Raw genomic sequence first — 18,945 nt, forward strand, 5'->3', positions numbered from 1 at the left:
CATGACCCCTAGCCCTGAACTGCTCAGTCCCCCTGTTACGAATGGTGAAACTCAGGCCAGATGGTCCTGCCTTCTCAAACTTAACTCGCCCACCCTACCCTTGTGGGGAGAGGGAATGGTGCCAGCTGCAGTCTGCCTGCCTGGGCTCTCACAGCTAGGGGCTGGGCTGACTCAGACCCCACACCCCCTGGCAGGAGGGGCTGGTTTCCTGGAGGGGACAGGTCAGACAGGCTGGTTGGTCCTGAGAGCAGGGCTGGAGGACACACAGATGTTGCTACAGGTGCCTGAGAAGATTTGACCTAGAGCACCTCTGGAACTCTGAGACCCCTGCACTGGCTGGGGGCAGGGGCATTAGTGAGGGATTGGTGGGGACATCAGAGTGGCTGTCTTCCACAGACCATGGCCTTGCAGTGTGCTCGATACCCCCTGGGGTCCTGTGGGACCCCCACCCACGGCAGCCTCCTGCTCCTGCTCCTCAGCCTCAGTGAGTAATGGGGGTGGGGTGCTGCAAAGAGTTGGAGTGCAAGAGTGTCAGAGGGCAGCCGAGGGTTCTTAGGGGGTCGGGACCTTAGGAAAGGCTCTCCCTGCCCCTTGCCTCTTCCCTGGTCTGTGGGCAGTGACCCTGTCCTTGTCCTGGGCAGATGCCTCAAGTCCCTGCAGGTGTCCCAAATCTCAGCAGGTGCCCTGAGTCCTGGGCAGATGTCTCAAACCTCAGCAGGTGTTCCAAGTTCAGGCAGGGTCCTGAATCTCAGCAGGTGCCGGAGCTCCGAGCCTGTTGTCAGCCATATCTCTTCAAGCTGCCATGCCCCACAGGGTTGGAGGCTGAACCAGGGCAGTGATGTGATGGGGGCTAAGGCCAAAGTGACGGTGTCCATAGGTCAGGTGTCTGACTGCCCTGAGCAGTGGGGTCCCAGCGGAGGATGTGGGAGGCCTGGGCTCCCTGTGGGGTGCAGGCCCTAGCCTGGGGTGTGGCGTGGCGGGCTGTGGCATCATGGGGTACAGGGGCCTAACCCTCTGCTTCCACACCTGTGGGGTGTGTTTGGGGCTGGGGGCCAGGGAGGGGTTGGCTTTGCCTCCTTCCTCCGCAGGGGAGGGCCTACAGTAGGCACACCCAGAAGCCCCTGGCTATCCCCTCGAGACTTGTACCCCTGCCCTGCAGGTTGGGTGCTACATTCCAGGGCCCAGACTGCAGACACAGGACAGGTAAGGACCCTCTGGGGAGACAGGGGAGGGTTTTCTGGCCCTGGGTGGGGGTCCTTGGACGCTGGGCCATGCATGGCTCAGCCACAGCCCTGTTCTGTCCTCAGGGTGTCATGAGCCTATGGCTGCAACGCACCTCCCAGGACCTGTCCTGGCAGCGGCCTGAGCTAACTGTTATCCTCCGGAGGGCCCTGCGGGGCACAGAAAGTGAGCATAGGGCCCAGCCCCGTCGGATGTTGGGGGACCTGGGACTGGAGGGTTGGCACTGGGGGTCTCACCAGCTGGTGCTTTGGCTCTTCCTGGCTGCTCAGCTTGTTCAATTGTGACAACTTTGAAGAGTGGACAGAATCGTCCCATTTTGCCACTGGGTAAACTGAGGCCTGGAGAGCGCCATGCATTGCCCAGGGTCTCAGCATGGATGTGGGAGGAAGAGGAGGTTGACGGGAAAAGCCCTCCCCCTGACCCCCTGCCTGCCCCTGTAGAGAAGGCCTGCCCGCCGGGGAGGGAGGTCCATGTGGTGGACGAAGACCTCATCTTCTATAAGGAGTGGGAGCTGGAGGCCTGTGTGGACGGGGCCCTGTTGGCCAAGCAGATGGACCGGGTGAATGCACTTCCCTTCACCTATCAGCAGCTTAACATTTTTAAGCAGAAATTGGACCAGGTAGTTCATGACTTGGGCTCCTGCCTGCCTGCTGTGCTGCAGCCTCCCCCAGCCGCCTGGGGCATGGCTATGGCCCTCACGGTCACTTCTCCTGGCAGCTCTACCCACAGGGGTACCCTGAATCCCTGATCCAGAGCCTGAGTTACTTCTTCCTTGAGGTCACCCCCGAGAACATCCACAAGTGGAATGTGACATCCCTGGAGACCGTGAAATCGCTGCTTAAAGTCAGCAAAGGGCGCAAAGTGGATGCTCAGGTGACCACCTGTTGGGAGGGGAGCACATGCTATGAGGTTGTGCAGGCCCAGGGGAGCACATGGTGTGAGGTTGTGCAGACCCAGGGAAGCATGTGGTGTGAGGTTGTGCAGGCCCAGGGGAGCACATGGTGTGAGGTTGTGCAGGTCTGATGGGGGAGCACATGGTGTGAAGTTGTGCAGGCCCAGGGGAGCATGTGGTGTGAGGTTGTGCAGGCCCAGGGGAGCACGTGGTGTGAGGTTGTGCAGGCCTAGGGGACTAAGCTCTCCCTGGCTCAGGGCACCTCACTGGCCTCTTCCCACAGGTGGCTGCCCTGATTGCGCGCTATGTGGTGGTAGGGGGCCAGCTGGACAAGGCCACCCTGGATATGTTGTCCAGCTTCCATCCTGCCTACCTCTGCTCCCTCAGTCCTGAGCAGCTGAGCTCTGTGCAACAAGATGTTGTGTGGTGAGTCACGGGGTTCTGCGGGTGTGGTGGGCATGCTGTGCTCTGAGCTCACTGCTTGGCCCTACCCTGTCTCCCCAGGGCGATTAGGCCCCAGGACCTGGACACGTGCCGCCCACTGCAGATGGATGTCCTCTATCCTAAGGCCCACATCGCTTTCCAGAACATGAGTGGGTCCGAATACTTTGCAAGGATCAAGCCCTTCCTGGGTGAGCTGGGAGGACAAGGCAGGTGGGATGCCTGAGGCCCCCATCAGTGCTGCCTGGTCCTCACCTCCCTGGGCTGCCTGCTGGTGGTGTGACAGGGGGTCCGGGTGCCCTCCACCAAGTGTGTACAGGCCGAGGCCCTGTTAGTTCTGACCTCTGCTCAGGCACTTGACCACTTCCAGCTTCTCCCCTGACAGGGAGGATCAGTGATCACTAGGCAAACCTCAGCCTAGGAATTCCTTAGGAAAAGGGAATCTCTGTAAAGGAAGTAGGGTTCTTGTAGCCTGTGGTCCCAGGATGAGACGGGGGTGAGTTGTGAGGTCTCACGCTAAGGGTCCCTCTCCCCGGGGCACAGGTGGGGCCTCCACGGAGGACTTGCGGGCTCTTATTCGGCAGAACATAAGCATGGACATGGCCACATTCAAAAAGCTGCGGAAAGAGGCCTTGCTGGTACAGCTTCGAAAGGGGCGGGGCCATGGGAGGGCGGGGCCACGGATGGGAGGCGGGGGTCTCCCGAGGAGCTGGCATTTAGCCAGGGCCTGTTCCAAAGCCTGGAGTTGCTGAGGTAGGGTCTGTGGGCTGGGAAGGCACGGGGTGTTTGGACACAGCAGAGCCCAGCAGCCTTCTTGAGAGAGGCGGGGAGACCCTAACGGCTGCCCCGGGGCTCTGGCAGCCAATGACCATTGCCGAGGTGCAAAAACTTCTGGGTCCAAACCTGGCGGGCCTGAAGGTGGAGGAGGGGAACAGCCCGGTTCGGGACTGGCTCTTGCGGCAGCGGCAGGACGACCTGGACAGCCTGGGGCTGGGACTCCACGTTGGCATCCCCAACGGATACCTGGTTCTAGACCTCAATGTCCGAGGTGGGCTGGGGTGACCGGCCAGCTAGGGGGGCGAGGGGGGGGCGGGGCCGAGTGAGGTGGAGGGTCTAGGTCACCCCCTCTCTTTGCAGAGGCCTTCTCTGGGGCCCTCCACCTCCCTGGACCTGGACCTGCGCTCCTGGCTATGATCCCAGCTCTGCTCCTGGCTTTGATCCAAAACTGAGCCCGCCTGCGGGGGACTGAGGCCTGCCTGGTGGAGCCCCGCCTGGTGGGAGCAGGTCTGAGTGGGCCCTGCCCCACCCCAGGGGCCTGGAGCTCAATAAAAGAGAACATATTCACCCTCCATAGAGGTGACCTGTGGTGTTCTGGGGGAGGGTGACTGAAGGCTGTGACCCTGTGGACATGGCTCCCTGAGTTGCATCCCCTCCTATTTGTATTTGGAAAGGTACCCAGGGGGGCCCAGGGCAGGGACTCCAGGCAGAGGGGTCTTGGGACCTTCCTGACGCTGTTCCATTGCCGGGGTTTCTCTCCAGGCCAGGCCAACAAAGCCAGGGTGGCTTCTGGTGACACTGACTCCCCAGGAGATGGTGGGTGGGAACGCTGTTTCTGGCTGAGAGGGTCTCTGTGCCCCTTCTCTGGCCCAGAGCAAAGGGACACAGGCAAGAAGATCACCTTGTCCTTTATTTAAATTAATCAGCGACGTAAGTGCCATGCTCCCCACCCCCAGTTCTTTGTCTTGAAGGAGGCCAGAGGGTTGGGACAGTGGCTCCCTCAGCTGGCTGAAATCTGCCCAGGCCCTCAGTCCAGCTCCAGGTCCTGGGAGCCGGATATGGGTGGGGACCGGCCCTGCAGGCTCCTATGATGTGGGACATGGCCAGGTCCCGTGGGCCTGGGGCTTGCACTGAGGCCTGGGCAGGTGTGTCCGACTCCATCTACCCCCGTTTTTCCTGCATGTGGTGCCAGGACAGTGCTGTGTTTGGAGGCCATCGTGCAGGTGCCCCATGAGCAGTCCCAGCCGGGACCCAGGGTGCCCCAATAGAGTAGCCACAGGAGGCTAGAGGGCAGGGCCACAGCAAGTGGCAGGTACCCCAGGTGAGCTGGTGGGCTGCCTGTAGGCGGAACATGGAGGGGGCACCCATCAGTCCTGGCTGGGAGCCATGCCCAGGACCGTCCCAGCAGCCTCCCTGGTCTGGACAGCCCTTCCCTCGGGGCTCAAGACTCATACTATCCCTTTGGGTGGGAATAGTCAGTGGGGACCCCCATGTGCAGCCACTCTTCTGGGCCCCAACAGGGATCTCAGAAGTTCCCCTACCCCTACTTTATGCAGATCAGTGGGCCCTGGAGAAGGCAATTGCGTCCTTCAATAATTCAGTGGATGAAACAGGGTGAAGCCAGTGTCACAAAATGGCACCCGAGGAGACAAATGGAAAAAGAGATGGCCAGAAAGAGATTGGGCACAAGCAGCAGTTGAGGGATCCACAGAGGCCCTGGGCAGACAGAGCCAAGCAGAGGCAGGGGAAGGCCTCGCAAGGGGGAGGGCTGGTTGTGGGGCCGTACCCGAGGTGGGGGCCTCATTCCCAGGCCTGTCCGATGTGATGGCTATGTGGGGCACCCATGGGATGGTGTTGGGAATCACAGTGGTCAAGCGGGCTGGGCCAGTGGGGCCAGTGGAGACCGTGTCCAGGCCCAGCTCACCCAGGGCCGACCTGTTCAGGCTGCGGAGCCAGGAGCTGATGGTCGGGTTGCTGCGTGCCTTCTGCAGGTCCCCCACGTTCTGGCCCAGCAGTGTCGTCACCTTGTCGACACTTAGGTTCTGTGAGGGAAGTGAGGGGGCCGAGGGGGAGAGACAGAGGGTCCTGCTGGGGCCTGGCTTCGGGGCTGAGGGGAGACCCAGCAAGGGCAGTGCTAACCCGAAGAGTGAGCACTGAGGTAAGGCCTGGCAGAACCAGCCTGGAGAAGTGACCTGGGGCCCACCTGTCTGCACCTCTGACTTTGGGGTGCCTGTGGACCTGTGGCCTAGGGCTTCCCCAGCTTGGCCAGCTTGCCCCACTATCCCCCGGGGCAGCCCACCTGCAGTACGTGGGGGTTCAGGTTGGTGAAAGTGTGGATGTCCATGGAGATGTTTGCCTGGGCCAGGTACTGCAGCTCCTCCACCGGGGCACCGCCTGGGGGCTGGGAAGTGGTAAGAGGGGAGGGGGTGCGGCTTCTGGAGGAGGGGTGTCTGCACACAGGGCAGGGTCTCACCGAGATAGGGGCGCATGAAGTGGTAGTAGGCGGCCATGGTGGTCCCGGTGCTGCTGAAGGCCTCTCGGGCCTTGGCATAGAGCACGTCCTTTCGGGTCTGGGGGCAGGAGGAGATATCCAGGGCCCCGGCCAGCCTGGGGAGGGGGGAGGGCCGATGGGTAGGCTGGGCTTGGCCCTCTCCCCGGATCACAGCTGTCCTCTTGCCCTCTGTACTGGGCCAATAGTGTCTCCCCCAAATTTATGTGTACCCCAAAACTTCAGAATGTGACCTTATTTGGAAATGGGGTCTTTCGTATTTGTAGATATAATCAAAGTAAGATGCGGTCCTACTGAGTGAGGGTGGCTCTAAATCTAACGGCTGGTGTCATAAGAAATTTAGACACAGACACGGGGGGTGGGGTGGGGGGGTGACAGCCATGTGATGACGGAGGCAGAGATGAAGTGATGAGGTCACAAGCCAAGGAAAGCTAAGGATGGCTGGCAACGCCAGAAGCTGGAAAGGGCATGAAGGGGCCTCCGCTACAGGATTCAGGGGGGAGCCTGGCCCTGCCAACACCTTAATTCCAGACTTTTGTTCTCCAGATTGTGAGAGAATACATTTCTGTTCTTTTTTTTTTTTTTCCAAGGAGGGCACAGCTCAGGGGCCCATGCGGGGATCAAACCGGTGACCTTGGTGTTATTAGCACCATGCTCCAACCAACTGAGCTAACCGGCCGCCCCCATTGCTGTTCTTTTAAAACCCTCTCTTTGAAGTTCTTTGTTTCAGCAGCTGTGGGAAACTCACACACCTGCGGTGGCCTGGCCCAGAACCTTCCTGAGCTTCAGGCTCTCCCTCTAACCCTTGGTGAGGAGTGGAGCTGACCCTGAGGTGCGGTGGGGGGGCGGGGCTCACCGGAACTCTGAGGGCTGGATGGCCTGGATCTGCTGGGGGCTCATCCAGCAGAGACGGGAGCCTCCAATGGCCACAAGCAGGGCACTGGTGACACTGCCTTTGTGCTCTAGGAACTTCTGCAGGATGGCCTGGGGGCAGGTTGGGGGTCAGTGGGGCTGGGAGGGGGCGGGGCCAGGGGCCAGGGCCTCCTTAGCACCCTGTCCCACTCCCACTGCTCTCACCTCCGTCTGGTTCTCCAGGGCCACGTCTGAGGCCAGCAGGGCCATGACCGTGGCCCTGGATGTGATGTTCCACTGGCCAATCTCCGTGCAGGAGTAGAGGTAGACCAGCGAGGTGATGAGCTGCAGCTGCTCCTCTGGGATGCCGCTCGGGTAGATCTGGGAGGGGTGAGGGGATCAGGCCCCACCACCCAGCGCCCAGCACCCAACGCCCACCCACTTCCACCTGGTCCTCAGCGCACCCGAGCTAGCTTGGCCTTGACGACACGCTGACACTCAGAGGGCAGTGGGTGCTGCAGCAGGGGGTCCAAGTTGGCCCTGAGCACACGGCTGTCCAGGCAGGACTCGAGCTGTGAGCAGTCGTAGCGTACCAAGAAGAGGTCGTCTTGCAGCATGGCTGCTGTGATGTTGCCACGGACGCACGGTCTCCCTGTGGCTAGGGGTGGGGTGGGGTTGATGATCCTACTGCTCAGCCATGGCCCTAGTTGACCACTGCTGCTGACTTGAGGCTCCACCTCACTTGTAACCCTGACCCACCCTTGAGTCTCTCCCCAGGCTTGACGCCTAGCCAAGAACTTGGCCCAGAGAAGACTGAGTCAAGCCTGACCTCGACCTTGATGCCCAGCCCAGCCCCGGTCCTGAAGTCTAGCCCCACTGCCTCTGACCTACCCAGACTAGATGCAGATCCCTGGGCCAAGCTCAGTGTCTTGGGTGCCCTCACCTTGGGGTCAGGAGTCCAGAGCAGGGGAGGTGCAGAGTCCCCAGGCCACAGTGGCCACACTCACCTGTGCCCCGCTTGGGCCGTGAGGACACTGACTTGGCCTTGGCCTCGAGGAAGCTGGTGACAAAGCGCCTGGCATCCCGCTGGCTGAGTGTCCCTGCCCGGTACTTGGCCACCATGCTGCTGAAGAAGGCCAGGCCCACGGCCTGGCAGGGGGGCTGGAGACTCTACACCCTGGGCCACCTGGCCCCTCCTCCAACCCCCACAGATAGAAACCCTGTGACAGGAGTGACTGGGGACACCACACGGGAGATAGAGTGGCCACACGGCCAACCCTCAGGCCTGGACAGGCTGATAGAGGGTCGGCTGGATGCCCCTCCCTGTGTCCAATGCCAGCTTGAATCCCCAACCCTGTCCCAGGGCACCGTCCTACCTCCTGCACCTGCATCCATAGGCTTGGGCTGATGTAGGTGGCCAGGGACCCCAGAGCCTGCAGCCCCTCCAGGTTCCAAGAGCTAGGGGTCCTGGTGTGTGGGAATGGACTGTTGTGTCCAGGTCTGGAGTAGCACCCCAGCCCCTGGAGGCTACCTGCCTTTCCCTGAGTACACAGTTCCCAGGCTCTGCCCTGCTGGAGACACCTCGCCTGCCCAGAAGAGACTCCCACCCCAGGCTTCAGGGCATGCGGATTGAGGAGCCCAGCAAGTGTTGGCAGCACCCCAAACCTGTGTCCCAAAGACCGCAAGGTCAGAGTAGGGCTGTGAGCTGGGTGAGAAGTTGGAGGTCCCCAGGGCTGTGGAATTCAGCGACTTCCTGGGCCCAAAGTCCAGGCTGCCTCTTGTCTCATCTCCAGGAAGGGAGGCCTGGGCAGGGGGGATGGGGCCCCGCCTACCCGAGCATGGTCCTCCCTTTTGCCAGCAGTGTGTTCAGGGCGGCCTGCTGGGCAGGGGTCAGCCGGGGGCAGCGCTGCAGGTTCTGCAGCACATGGGGGTCTGAGGTCACAATGCTGGACGCATCCATGTCGCACACCAGGACTCCGAGGAGCAGGAGGTTGGAAGCGCTGAGCCGAGGGTGTGGTCCTCCCTGCAGGACAGCAGGTCAGCGAGAGCCTGGCCCCATGGACCACCTGCTCACCCTGTCCCACTCAAGGGGCCTACCAGGCAGGCCAAGGCCAAGTGCTGGAGGGTGACCCTCTGGTCAGGCAGGTTGGCCAGCAGCTCCATGTCCCCCTGAGCTGCACGGCGGGTGAAGGCCCGGCAGTCGGCTTCCCTCACCTGCGCCAGGCTGCGGGCAGGTGGGGGGCTGTCGGGAGGGTGGGGCCGGCCAGGGGTCCTCTGGGGTGGCCCAGGTGCTCCTGGGGAGCAGGAGTCCCCAGGACCCAGAGGAGACATGCTCAGTCCACTGGCCAGAGGCAGGTGTGGGGGTCGGTGGGAGGGCACTTACTTATAGAAGAGCAACAGGTCGGGCGGGTGCAGTGCGAAGTCACCCTGGAGGCCACGCCGGGCGGCCAAGTTGGCCAGACAGCTGAGCTGGGCATGGCGCAGGGCATGTCACTCCCTCGCCCAGACCCCTCTTCTCTGCCCCCTCTCCCTCCCCTTCAGTGTGCGATCCGATCCTCAGCCCCAGCCCCTTTCTGCCTGGCCCCAGGTCCACTCCGTTTCCTCCTCCCGCCTGCCCTCTCTGTGTCATCTGGATTTCACATTTTCATTTTCTGCCTGAACCTCCACATCAGAATGGCCTCAGAACAGGTCAGACCCAGCCTAAGCATTACCCCTCCCCACCCCCACCATTCAGGCCCTCTACCCAACCCCAGCACTACTGCACCACGGCCAGCTCATCCCAGTACCACTCCTGCCCAGGCTTTTGGTCCAGCTTGGTCTACTTTGGGGTCATTTCAAATTTATTACTAGTTTTATACTAACTTTATTATGAGACAGAATAATATCTTTCCTCTCTCCCTCCCTCCCTCTCTTCCTTCCTTCCAACTCAGAGCAGTCCATGCTTCAGTGAGCTGTGAGTCAAGGTGGGCTCAGCCGGCCCCTCTCACAGCCCAGGTAGGGGAGAGGCCAGCAGGCTGGAAGATCCACCCCAGGGACTTAAGGATTTGCCTCAAGTGGGCACCATGTGCCAGATGGAGGCAGGAAGGGGCTAGCGCAGGCCAGGCAGACAAGCCCTCATCCAACGAAGAACAGGAAGCTGGGGTCTGGGGGCTACTGGCTAAGAAGTTCTGGAAATGGTCCAAATCAGGCTGCACTAGAGAACCACCCGAGGAGGGCCCCCGACCTCAAAGGGCAGGCTTCTGTGACCTCAGAGTCAGCCTGAGAGGTGCTTCTTAGGTGGCTGTGAAATTGGCAGGTTGGCTTAGAGACAGCCACATGCAGCGTCTCCAGCACGGCTCCTGTGCTCCAGGTGAGCTCACCCTGCATCACAGCCACATGGTCCTGGACCTTGCCAACCTGTGCCCTCCTTTGGGGATGCTCTCGCTTCCTACCCAGCTCCGGGGCCTTCTCCCTCCAGCCTGCCCTTGCCCTGGACACCCAGCCCGATAGTGCCAACCGAGGCTGCTTACCTGCCAGGCTTTGAGGAGCACCTGCTGTGATGCCATCCTTCTGATCAGAGTTGAAAGCTGGTCCTGGGACAGCTGGCTGGCTGGCTGGCACCAGAAGCCTTGCAGGAGGGAGGTGTTGGCACTGGGCAGAAGGAGGCAGGTGGTGAGGGGTGGAGACGGGGGCAGGAGGGGCAGCTCCGGCTGCAGCCTGCACTGTGGAGGTCAGACTCCCAACACCAAAGAAATGAGACACAGGAAGTGTGGTGGGCAGGGCCCTGACACAGGCAAGACTCTTGCTTCATCCCACTCCCACTCTGTGAACATCCAGTTCAGGCTTCGAGCTGTGAGCAGGGGTGGACCCTGCCCAGATGCTGGGTCTCTGCTTCCTCTGAATCCCAGCAATGGCTGAGGGTTTGGAGGAGATGAGGCCCGGGCACCTGCAAGGTGACTACAGCCAGTTCCATCTCCTCTCTGAGCCTTCCTCATTGTGTGTCTAATATAATCCACGCACAGGGTGGAAGGGGGTCTTATGGGACTTTAGCCTAAGCCCAGATGGTCCAACTTGGGCCTCCAGCCCTGCCTGGTCAGTCAACTGATCAATTAATTGATTGACAGCTGATCAGTGACCTCCAACGCCCCCACCCACACATGCACACACCCCTGGGAAAGAGAGGACAGCTGAGCCTAAGCGTGAGACCCCTGGAAAGGGCGTGGAAACAACGCAGAGACTCTTTGGAGCCTGAGAGGGCCGAGGAAGGAAGCAGGAGGACTCGGGGTGAGCAATGGGCAGCGGTCATCACCAGCCAGGCTGAGGGGGATAGTGTGAGCAGTGGGGGGCTCAGGAGGGACCGCTGTGATGGCCTGGGGACCCGCTCGTGGCCATGAGGACATGACCGATGCAGGTCACCAGATGCTCTGGACCATCTCAGGGCAAGGTGGGTGAGTGACCTGGGAAGGCAGGGCCAGGCTCTACAGGTCAGGGGCGGGAGTCAGCGGCCCTGCCACAGCCACTCCTGGGCCATCGAGTGCAGACCCTGGAGGTGGTCCCTCCTTCTCACCCCCCCTCCCCCAGGCCTGCCAGGGAATCGGCTGCAGGAAACATGGTTTGTGGACACAGAACCTGCAGGAGGGGCTGGCACGCACCTGGCCCACATGTCGGCCTTGCTGGCATCTAGCCCTCCCTGGGAGAAGCCATCAGCCTGGGGACGAGAGCAGTGGGCAGTGAGCCACATGAAGAGGATGAGGCCCAGGCTCACCAGGGCACCTGGAACAGAATAGGCCGTAAGCAGTCGCCAGTCCCCCGCGACCCCCCACCCCTGCACTTTGAGGTTGAGCCCTGACTGAGAGGGAGCATATGTGTGGGAGCACCCGGCGTGGGTCTTCCCAGGGGACCCTGTGTCCTGGATGGGTCTGTGACCGACCCCAACATGGAGACCTTGGAAGCTATGTGGCGCTGGTTACCTGTGTGTGGCAGCCTGGGCCGAGCGTGGTGTGTGCATTCGTGGGTGTGTGTATGTGACCAGGTTAACGTGCATGGTGTGACAGTATGTTTAACCATATACATGTCTGCCTGACCTCGTGTGTTCCTAGTGGTATGTACATGTGATATACACATGTATGGTGGCATGCACATGCCTAAAGTCGCGTGCATGCCCAACACAGTACATCTATGTGTCTGCTGGTGGGCAGTGTATGCGTGTGTGATGATGTGTACATGTGTATAGCTGGTGGTGCCTTTTTGTGTGTCTGGAAGTATGCACACACATATGTGATGGCATGTATGTGTGTCCACATGTGTGTGCTGATGTGTAAATGTGTTGACAATATGTACACATGTGTGCAGGTACATATACTCCTTCTCCCTCCATCCTCATGGCTCTCTGCTTCCAGTCCGAGCCCCCCAAGCAGAGGGACTGGGGTCAACCGTCACCTCCTCCTGAGCCCCTTCTAGCCACGGCCTCCCCTTTTCCCTGCCTGGTCCCTGCCAGGACCTTCAGGCCCAGCATGCTTGCCCTCCTCCTCCCCTTCCCTGGCCCCAAGCTGGCCAGGGGGACACCCCAGAGCAGGACCCCTGAGTGCAGGCTCAGGAGGATTCTGTGGCTGGAGTGTGAGTGCCCTCCATGCATATGCCGTGATTTCGAAGGTCATGCCCCCCTGGGGAGCCGCTTCCACGACGGGAGCCATCTCACCTGCTCTGGGGCCCATGGCTGTGTGGCGTGCACAGGTTGTCCTGGCAGGAAGTTGCAGGGGAAATGGACAGCGGGTACAGGACAAGCTGGAGAGGAGACAGGAGGTGACGAGGCCGGCCCCACTGCGTCTCCCCACCAGCTTCGGCCAAGGGGCACAGACAGGGGTGCCACCCAGTCACGCAGGATGGGCACTGTGCAGGGTGGGTGACCTGAGCCTGGCTGTAGCTCTGTCTCTCTGTTGTTGGGCAACCCCAGGCAAGTCTACAACATGGGCCTTGAGGACACAACCCAATAAACAATGTGACTTTGGAACAAAAGGTCCTGCGGAGGGGGAGCGGGGCCTTTCTTATCACAGGTTGGGGCTCCGGGGACCTGCAGACTGTGGTGTCTCCAAAGAACAGATCTCTTGACAGTTATAGGGGAGTGGACAGTGGCCCCAGCAAGTCCCCACAGGTAGCTGAGGCAGAAGCCTGATAGCTTTCCAGCCTGCCCTGGTGTGGCTGTGGCTTCACCCCCACATCTGGGTGGCCCAGGCAGCTCTCTGCCCCTCTCTGAGCCTGAGGCCTGGCCTACGCACAGCCCACTCTGCAGGACCCCAGGGCAGCCCTGGCCGTGGTGGAGACCAAAACTGTGAGGCCTGGTGATGAGATGCAGGTCCTGGGAGGTGAGGGGCATTGGGGAACCTGGCCCATGCTGCCCACTCCTGGGCACAGCCTTGTGCAGTCTGACAGCTCTGGGTACCAGTGGGCCTTTGGACTCCACATGGCTCAGGAGCCAGACAGGGAGGTTACTGCCCCATGCAGGGGGCAAAATGGAGGCTCAGAGGGGCTCAGCTCCCTGCCCAGGGCTGCAAAGGCCAGACTCGAAGCCTGGGCCCTGTGGACCCAACTGGCGGTGGCCCCCGACCTGGCCCCAGGTCCCAACCCCTCACCTGAGCACAAAGGCCTTCTGCAGTAGACGTTGGTGTTCCGGGGCTAGGCAGCAGCTGTCGGCTGCAGGGGGTTGTCGATCAGGTGCCAGGCACTCCAGACACTAGTGGGCCAAGCCCATCAAGCGTGTCAGCTCCCACAGCTGAGCTCTGGAGCACAGGTGTGGTGCAAGGTGGCGGTGCCAAGGTTCCTGCTCATGCCTCCCAGCACTCTGCCCATGCAGCCACCCACTCCTGCAGTGACACCTGCCAGGCAGACGTGTAGGGGAGGGGCTGGGGCTGTGCCAGGTGACATTGCCGCGTTGGCCCCTGGGGCCCCAGCACAGCGGGCACCTGCTCCCCAGCCCCGGGGGAGTGGGAGGCTGAGTGCACAGTTGGTGACTGCCCAGCGTAACTCCTTCCCACTGGGGTTCCGTGCCTTGAGGGTCATGTGTGTGTTCATGCACGTGCACCCCTGCCTGTACCGTGTGCTGCCACCTGCATGTGAACACAGGTGCCAGTACATGTGCGCCTGGGAGCATACACATTTGTGTGCATGTGTGTCCCCTGCACGGACATTAGAAACACGTGGACTCAATGTGGCACCTGGGTTTAGTGATGTGTGTGGTGGTGTTTCTGTGCTGTGGGTGCTGGAGCAGTCAGGCATGTGATCTACACACCTGTGTGTCAGGGACAGGGAGGGTGTGCGGGCACCAGGCAGGCAGCCTTGATGGTGAAGAGTGTGGCACACATGCCCTGGGGCCCATGGAGCCCAAGATGGGGCCAATCCACCAGGCAGGACTCTGAGGCCAAGCAGGAGAGATGACTGCAGGACTTCCTGACCTAGCCATGGAAGCCTCTCCCCCAGCTGAGGTGGACTGGAGCCGGATGCCCCAGGCTGAACCCCCACCCCCAGCTTCAGCTTTCACCACCTCCTGGGAGGAGCCTTAAGCCCCCACAGCCTGGGTTCAGCTGCTGGATGACCGCCATTCACACCGCAGGGCCACACATGCCCAATGAGCCAGCCTCACCATCAAGCAGAGGCACTGACCTGGGCCTGGGGGCTGACAGTAGGGAGGACCAGCTGGGGGTTGCTCCTGGCCCCTGCACAGACCCCATGGGAGTCCAGGTTTTGGCTGAAGGCTTGTTGGGGCTCTATAGACACTGAGGGGTTTTGGGGCGGGGGGGCGGGCATGTCACATGGTAGTGAGACCTCCACCCATCCCAGGGCTGGAGACACCCTCGGGCCAGAAGGGTTGGGAGCAGGAAGCAGCGAGTGCAGGAGGTCACGTGCTCGTCTGCCCACTGCAGGCTCGGCTGACAGGGTAGACCCAGGCTGGACAAATGACCACAGTAACGGGACAGTTGCTGGGCTGTAGAGACACACCTGTCCTGGCTCTTCCACACACTACCTCACTGAGTCAGCCCCCTGCCCAAGGCACAGCTGAGATGCCCATTTTGCAGATGAGGAAACTTGGGCCCAGAGAGGCTGAGCAAGTTCCTGTGGCCACACAGCAGTGAATGGGGAGTCGGGTCAGATGCTGCAGCCGGGGCTGGGCACCTGTGTGTGAACCCACAAGTATGGGGGTGGAGGGCCAGGTGCAAAGGGGGAGAGGTGGGGCAGGTCTCAGCAACAAGTTGACCTGCCCTTAAGTGAAAGGATCAGTGAGTGTTAGAACTGGAAAAAAGGAGGGTGTGCGGGACGGGGACAGGCAATGCTATCCCATTGCGCCCTCTGTCGGCCATGCTGGGCACCCACAGTAACCAGCTGACCTACCACTATGGGCATCCCCTGGGCCCCTCTGCTGTGCCCCTCCTGCTACAGACGAGGAAACAGGCGCAGGGACCCAGATCTCTGCAGAGGCCCCATGGTGGCAGCTTCTGGCTCCATTCCATGACAGGACCTGTATCAGCTAGCGAGAAGGGGGTGTCGAGCATAGCTGGGTGCAGGGACGTGGTGTGATCTCGGACTGGCCCAGGTGCTAGCCCTCCCACTGTGTATGTGTGTGTGGGGGCAGTGGTTCTATGAGGGACCCTGGTGCAACAGGTGGATGGCCCAGTGTTTTTGGCTGGGGACCCTCTAGCTTCTCCCCAACTAGGGCAGCAGGGCCCTCGCTGTATGGGGGGGACAGGTAAGCAGCCAGGATCACGAGGGCCATTCTGGGTGCTGCTGGGGGGTTTGGGGCCGAGGTCTGCCAGTGCAGGGGGGAGGGAGTCTGGGCTCCCCCCACAATCCCCACATCAGACTCACGGGCACTTGCAGGGTTAGTCACTGAGCCTTTATTACAAGTCCTGCAGCCCAGCTGCGGTGGGAGTGGTGTGGGTGTGTTGTGGGGAATGGGAGAGGCGGGGCCTGGGCTGCCCTTGCTACCAGTCTAACGACTCCTGGCTGCGTGGAAGGGTGCTGTAGAGCAGCACTTACGCCAGGCCTGAGGGGACAGCCCAGACCCAGCCCCACGTGTGACGAACAGGATGCAGGCAGACAGGGAGGCCCATGGGCAGAGTCTGGCAGAAGCCAAGGCACAAGGCAGTATCAGCCAGGCAGGGGGCGAGTCAGGGGCTACAGGTGGAGAGTGCTTAGCCAGGTTGGGGTGATGGCACTGCGGGTCTGAGTAGAGTGAGGAGCAGGGTGCTCTGGGGGCCCAGGAGGAGCCCGCCCAGGCAAGGGCTGGCACAGGTCCTCGTTCAGGGCAACCTAGGCAAGTCTACAACGTGAGCCCTGGGGGTGAAGCTTTGGAGTCAGACAGGCGTTTCTGGAGGACGGGTAGGCCTTGATTTCCCGTGGCGGGCTGATCCCACAGCCCCGAGCCCTTCGTCCTCTAGAATCACGGCTGCCTATTGGCCCCTCCTCAGGCCTGGCCCCTCTGGCCAGGGTGGAGACTCAGTTCTCGTCCACTGGGACACCCCCACTTTGGGATGGGCTTAGAGTTCTAACCTGTAACCCCAATCTCCCTGGGAGTCCCAGCCTGCACCCCCACCCCAGCCCCACATTCTAGTTGTCTGGCTCCAGTGTCCACTCTGACAGCCACTGAAGGCAAGAGGCACGCTGCGCTTCTGTCTCAGGGGGCTTGGCAGGGGGCGGTGGGGGCCGGCCTGGCCCAGGCAGGGGCATGGAGCAGCCGCAGGGCCCAGGGCCCCCTTCTGTGGGCTCAGGGTCAGGGGCAGTCCGTAGGACCTGGACAAGCTGGTCCAGGGGCTGCACCAGGGTGTGGGGGCTCCAGCTGGCATCAAGGGTGGGCACGAAGGGGTCTGGCGTGCGGGCCTCCACACACTCGGCCTGTGTGGGGATCCGCAGGTAGAAGGCATGCAGCATCATGCGGAACGGTTGATCCTCCTGGCCTGAGGCCTGTCCGTAGGTCAGGTCCCCCACAATGGGGTGACCGAGGGCACTGCAGTGTACACGAAGCTGGTGTGTTCGGCCTGTGTGGGGAAAGGGGGCCAGTCAGGCGGGGGCGCTACTCCATGATCACCCCCCATGATTCACGTCACACCTGGCACTGTCCGCCGCTGCTACCTTGGAGTCTCATGCAATATTTGGGACAGCAGCCCTCCCTGTTTCTTGCTACAGACGATGTCAGAGCTCAGAACAGGAGTCAACTTCTGGGGTCACCTCTGGGGAGGGGAGGGCAGGGCCAGGGCGGCACTCACTCCACTGGAGAACCCAGGCCAGCCTTCCTGCTGCCCTCAAATGCAGGCCAGTGAAACCCCATGTAGGGCAAGAGCTGCAAAACAAGGGTTTGAGAGCACGGAAAAGGACCAGCCTCACCAGCGATGGTTGGGGTGGCTCTGGGAAGGCTACTTTGCCTCTGTGCCCTGCGTTCATCCCTTCCTACGCACTACGAGAGGAAATGCTGATACTAGGTTTCCACCTAGCTTGGGGCAGGACACCATCAGCAGGCAGTGAGGGGTCTGGGCAACTTCCTGGCTCCTGCTCCTGAACGTACCTGTGAGGGGCTGCAGCAGCACTTTGGAGACAGGGTTGCCTGTATACAGCCCATGTTCCAAAACCACCAGCTCCGTGAAGCTTGGTTTCGGGTTCTCACAGCCTGTGGGGAGGAAGGCAGGCTGTGAGGGAAGGCCAGGCGAGCCAGTCCACCCCTGCAAAAGTCAGCTGCCCAGGTTGGCTTCACCTACGCAAGGTTTCCCCTGGATGAAGCACGCCCTGTGGCCCCCACCCCCTGCCCACCGTACCCTGAGTGCCCTCGATGCACATGGTGTGGGCTCGACCCTCCGTGCTGTTCCTGCCGATGGCATAGCTGATGGTCATCCGGCTCTCCTGGATGTGTCCCCGAACCTGCCGGGTAGGGGAGCCCACCTGACACTCAATGTCTGCTGAAGTTGGCTGAGCGTTGGAGTCCCCATGCCCCAGGACCAGCCAGGCCTTACCAGAGCCAGGTAAGCCTTGGTGACACGCCGCTCCTTGAAGCACTTGTAAGCACTGCCCGCGGCTGCCTTGTTCAGGGCCACACAAAGTGCCCCACTGGTGGAGAAGTCCAGCTGGTGGCAGAACCTGGCACGAAGAAGAAAGTCAGCAGTGGCTAGGTTGGGGGTAGCCACTTCCCTCCAGCGGGGGCTGCTGTGGGCTACCTGTGCTGTGCTCCCACATACCTGAACCCGTAGTAGGTGTCCGGATCGGCCAGCTCAGGGAAACGGTGCCGAAGCTGCTTCTGAAGGGTCAGTGTCTCCCTCCACGTCTTGCTGTCAATGCGCACGTCCCAATGCTTGTTCACCACCAGGAAGTCACGACTCCGGTACACGATGGACAGGTTCTCCATGCTGCCTGGCTCCATGGTGGGGGGAGGGCCTGAAATGCAGGGCAAGCATGTGGAGTGGGAGGTCATGGGGTGCAGCCCACATCAGGGTCCTGCCCAACTGGGATGGACATCCTCTGCTCCCAGGGGCCCTGGGTCTGAAGCCACCCACGCTGTATGTCAGCAAGCGCGTGCATCTACTGTGTGCCTGCACCCACTGGGCTCCTTATTACCCTCACCCCTAAAACACGCAGGACAGCGTCAGCTGGGATGGGGGTGTGGCCAAGGTTAGGGGAGCCAGTATTGCTCTGACTGTGGGGCAGTCCCGGCCAGACCCAGGCCCTGGGAGCAGTCTTGCTCTCCAGCCCGCTCCCACCGACCCTTTCCTACATATCAGGAACGCGCGATAGGGGATTTTTCCTGAGTGGGGAGGGAGCCAAGGGGAGGAGCTATTGCGACCCTATGGCCCGGGGGCGGCCCAGGTCAGCTCGGTGCAGGGAGGGAGTCCACCCATATGCCCCCACGCAGACATCCTTTCCTCTGCCTGCCCTCCGCGAAAGCCCCTACTTCCAGCATGTGATGGGCACAAGTCAAGGAGTTTCGGGCAGACCCCGGCTGCGAGCCCCTCCCGCGCTCCCGCCCACTCCCGAACCAACCTGCAGCCGGGCCGCACCGTCCAGGTCCCCAATACCGCTACACCTCGTGACCCACGACCCCGGAGCCGTCCCTCGGGCCACCGACCCGCACCTCTCGGGACCCGGCCTGCACTCACAGCCCCGCCCACGCCCCGCCCACGCCGCCAGAGGGGCGACCGTGCGGGCCAATGGCGAGCGCCCAGGACCCGCGGCCCCTGCTCCGGAGTATTGACTCGGTCCCGCCCGGCCTGCGCGCGCAGCC

The 18,945-nt window shown here is 61.6% G+C and overlaps 3 protein-coding genes across 6 annotated transcripts in view; 1 reads left to right on the forward strand and 2 right to left on the reverse strand.

Moving 5' to 3' along the window:
* MSLN (mesothelin) overlaps window positions 1–3,924 on the forward strand; it is a 6,224-nt gene extending 2,300 nt beyond the window's left edge. For 2 of the 4 annotated variants that reach the window (XM_019648464.1, XM_019648465.1), the window contains exons 2-11: window positions 397–484; window positions 1,160–1,203; window positions 1,308–1,407; window positions 1,683–1,861; window positions 1,960–2,115; window positions 2,418–2,560; window positions 2,639–2,766; window positions 3,119–3,213; window positions 3,437–3,623; window positions 3,713–3,924. In XM_019648464.1, the coding sequence (XP_019504009.1) occupies window positions 400–484; window positions 1,160–1,203; window positions 1,308–1,407; window positions 1,683–1,861; window positions 1,960–2,115; window positions 2,418–2,560; window positions 2,639–2,766; window positions 3,119–3,213; window positions 3,437–3,623; window positions 3,713–3,804 (1,209 nt within the window). In that variant the 5' untranslated portion in view covers window positions 397–399 and the 3' untranslated portion in view covers window positions 3,805–3,924. The remainder of the gene's footprint in view (window positions 1–396; window positions 485–1,159; window positions 1,204–1,307; window positions 1,408–1,682; window positions 1,862–1,959; window positions 2,116–2,417; window positions 2,561–2,638; window positions 2,767–3,118; window positions 3,214–3,436; window positions 3,624–3,712) is intronic. The other 2 variants (XM_019648467.1, XM_019648466.1) reach the window with 2 other exon arrangements.
* Window positions 3,925–4,262: 338 nt separating this feature from the next.
* On the reverse strand, window positions 4,263–14,492 carry LOC109385828 (mesothelin-like protein). Its single transcript, XM_019648449.1, has 17 exons — window positions 14,349–14,492; window positions 13,322–13,422; window positions 12,391–12,476; window positions 11,345–11,465; window positions 10,223–10,343; window positions 9,097–9,182; window positions 8,811–8,937; window positions 8,546–8,736; window positions 8,090–8,180; window positions 7,721–7,862; window positions 7,178–7,371; window positions 6,939–7,094; window positions 6,718–6,845; window positions 5,826–5,959; window positions 5,652–5,746; window positions 5,139–5,394; window positions 4,263–4,690 (listed from the first exon to the last, which is right to left on the reverse strand). The coding sequence occupies exons 1-17, from the start codon at window positions 14,490–14,492 to the stop codon at window positions 4,380–4,382; spliced, it is 2,484 nt and encodes an 827-aa protein (XP_019503994.1). The 3' UTR covers window positions 4,263–4,379.
* Window positions 14,493–15,557: 1,065 nt separating this feature from the next.
* RPUSD1 (RNA pseudouridine synthase domain containing 1) lies at window positions 15,558–18,917 on the reverse strand. The gene is made up of 6 exons (XM_019648459.1): window positions 18,705–18,917; window positions 17,906–18,101; window positions 17,684–17,807; window positions 17,489–17,591; window positions 17,242–17,343; window positions 15,558–16,717 (listed from the first exon to the last, which is right to left on the reverse strand). Exons 2-6 carry the CDS (start codon window positions 18,085–18,087, stop codon window positions 16,290–16,292), a joined length of 939 nt encoding a protein of 312 aa, XP_019504004.1. The 5' UTR covers window positions 18,088–18,101; window positions 18,705–18,917; the 3' UTR covers window positions 15,558–16,289.
* Between the last annotated feature and the right edge of the window lie 28 nt (window positions 18,918–18,945).

The sequence above is a fragment of the Hipposideros armiger genome, unplaced genomic scaffold (genome assembly GCF_001890085.2).
Source record: "Hipposideros armiger isolate ML-2016 unplaced genomic scaffold, ASM189008v1 scaffold_126, whole genome shotgun sequence".
Taxonomy (NCBI): Eukaryota; Metazoa; Chordata; class Mammalia; order Chiroptera; family Hipposideridae; genus Hipposideros; species Hipposideros armiger.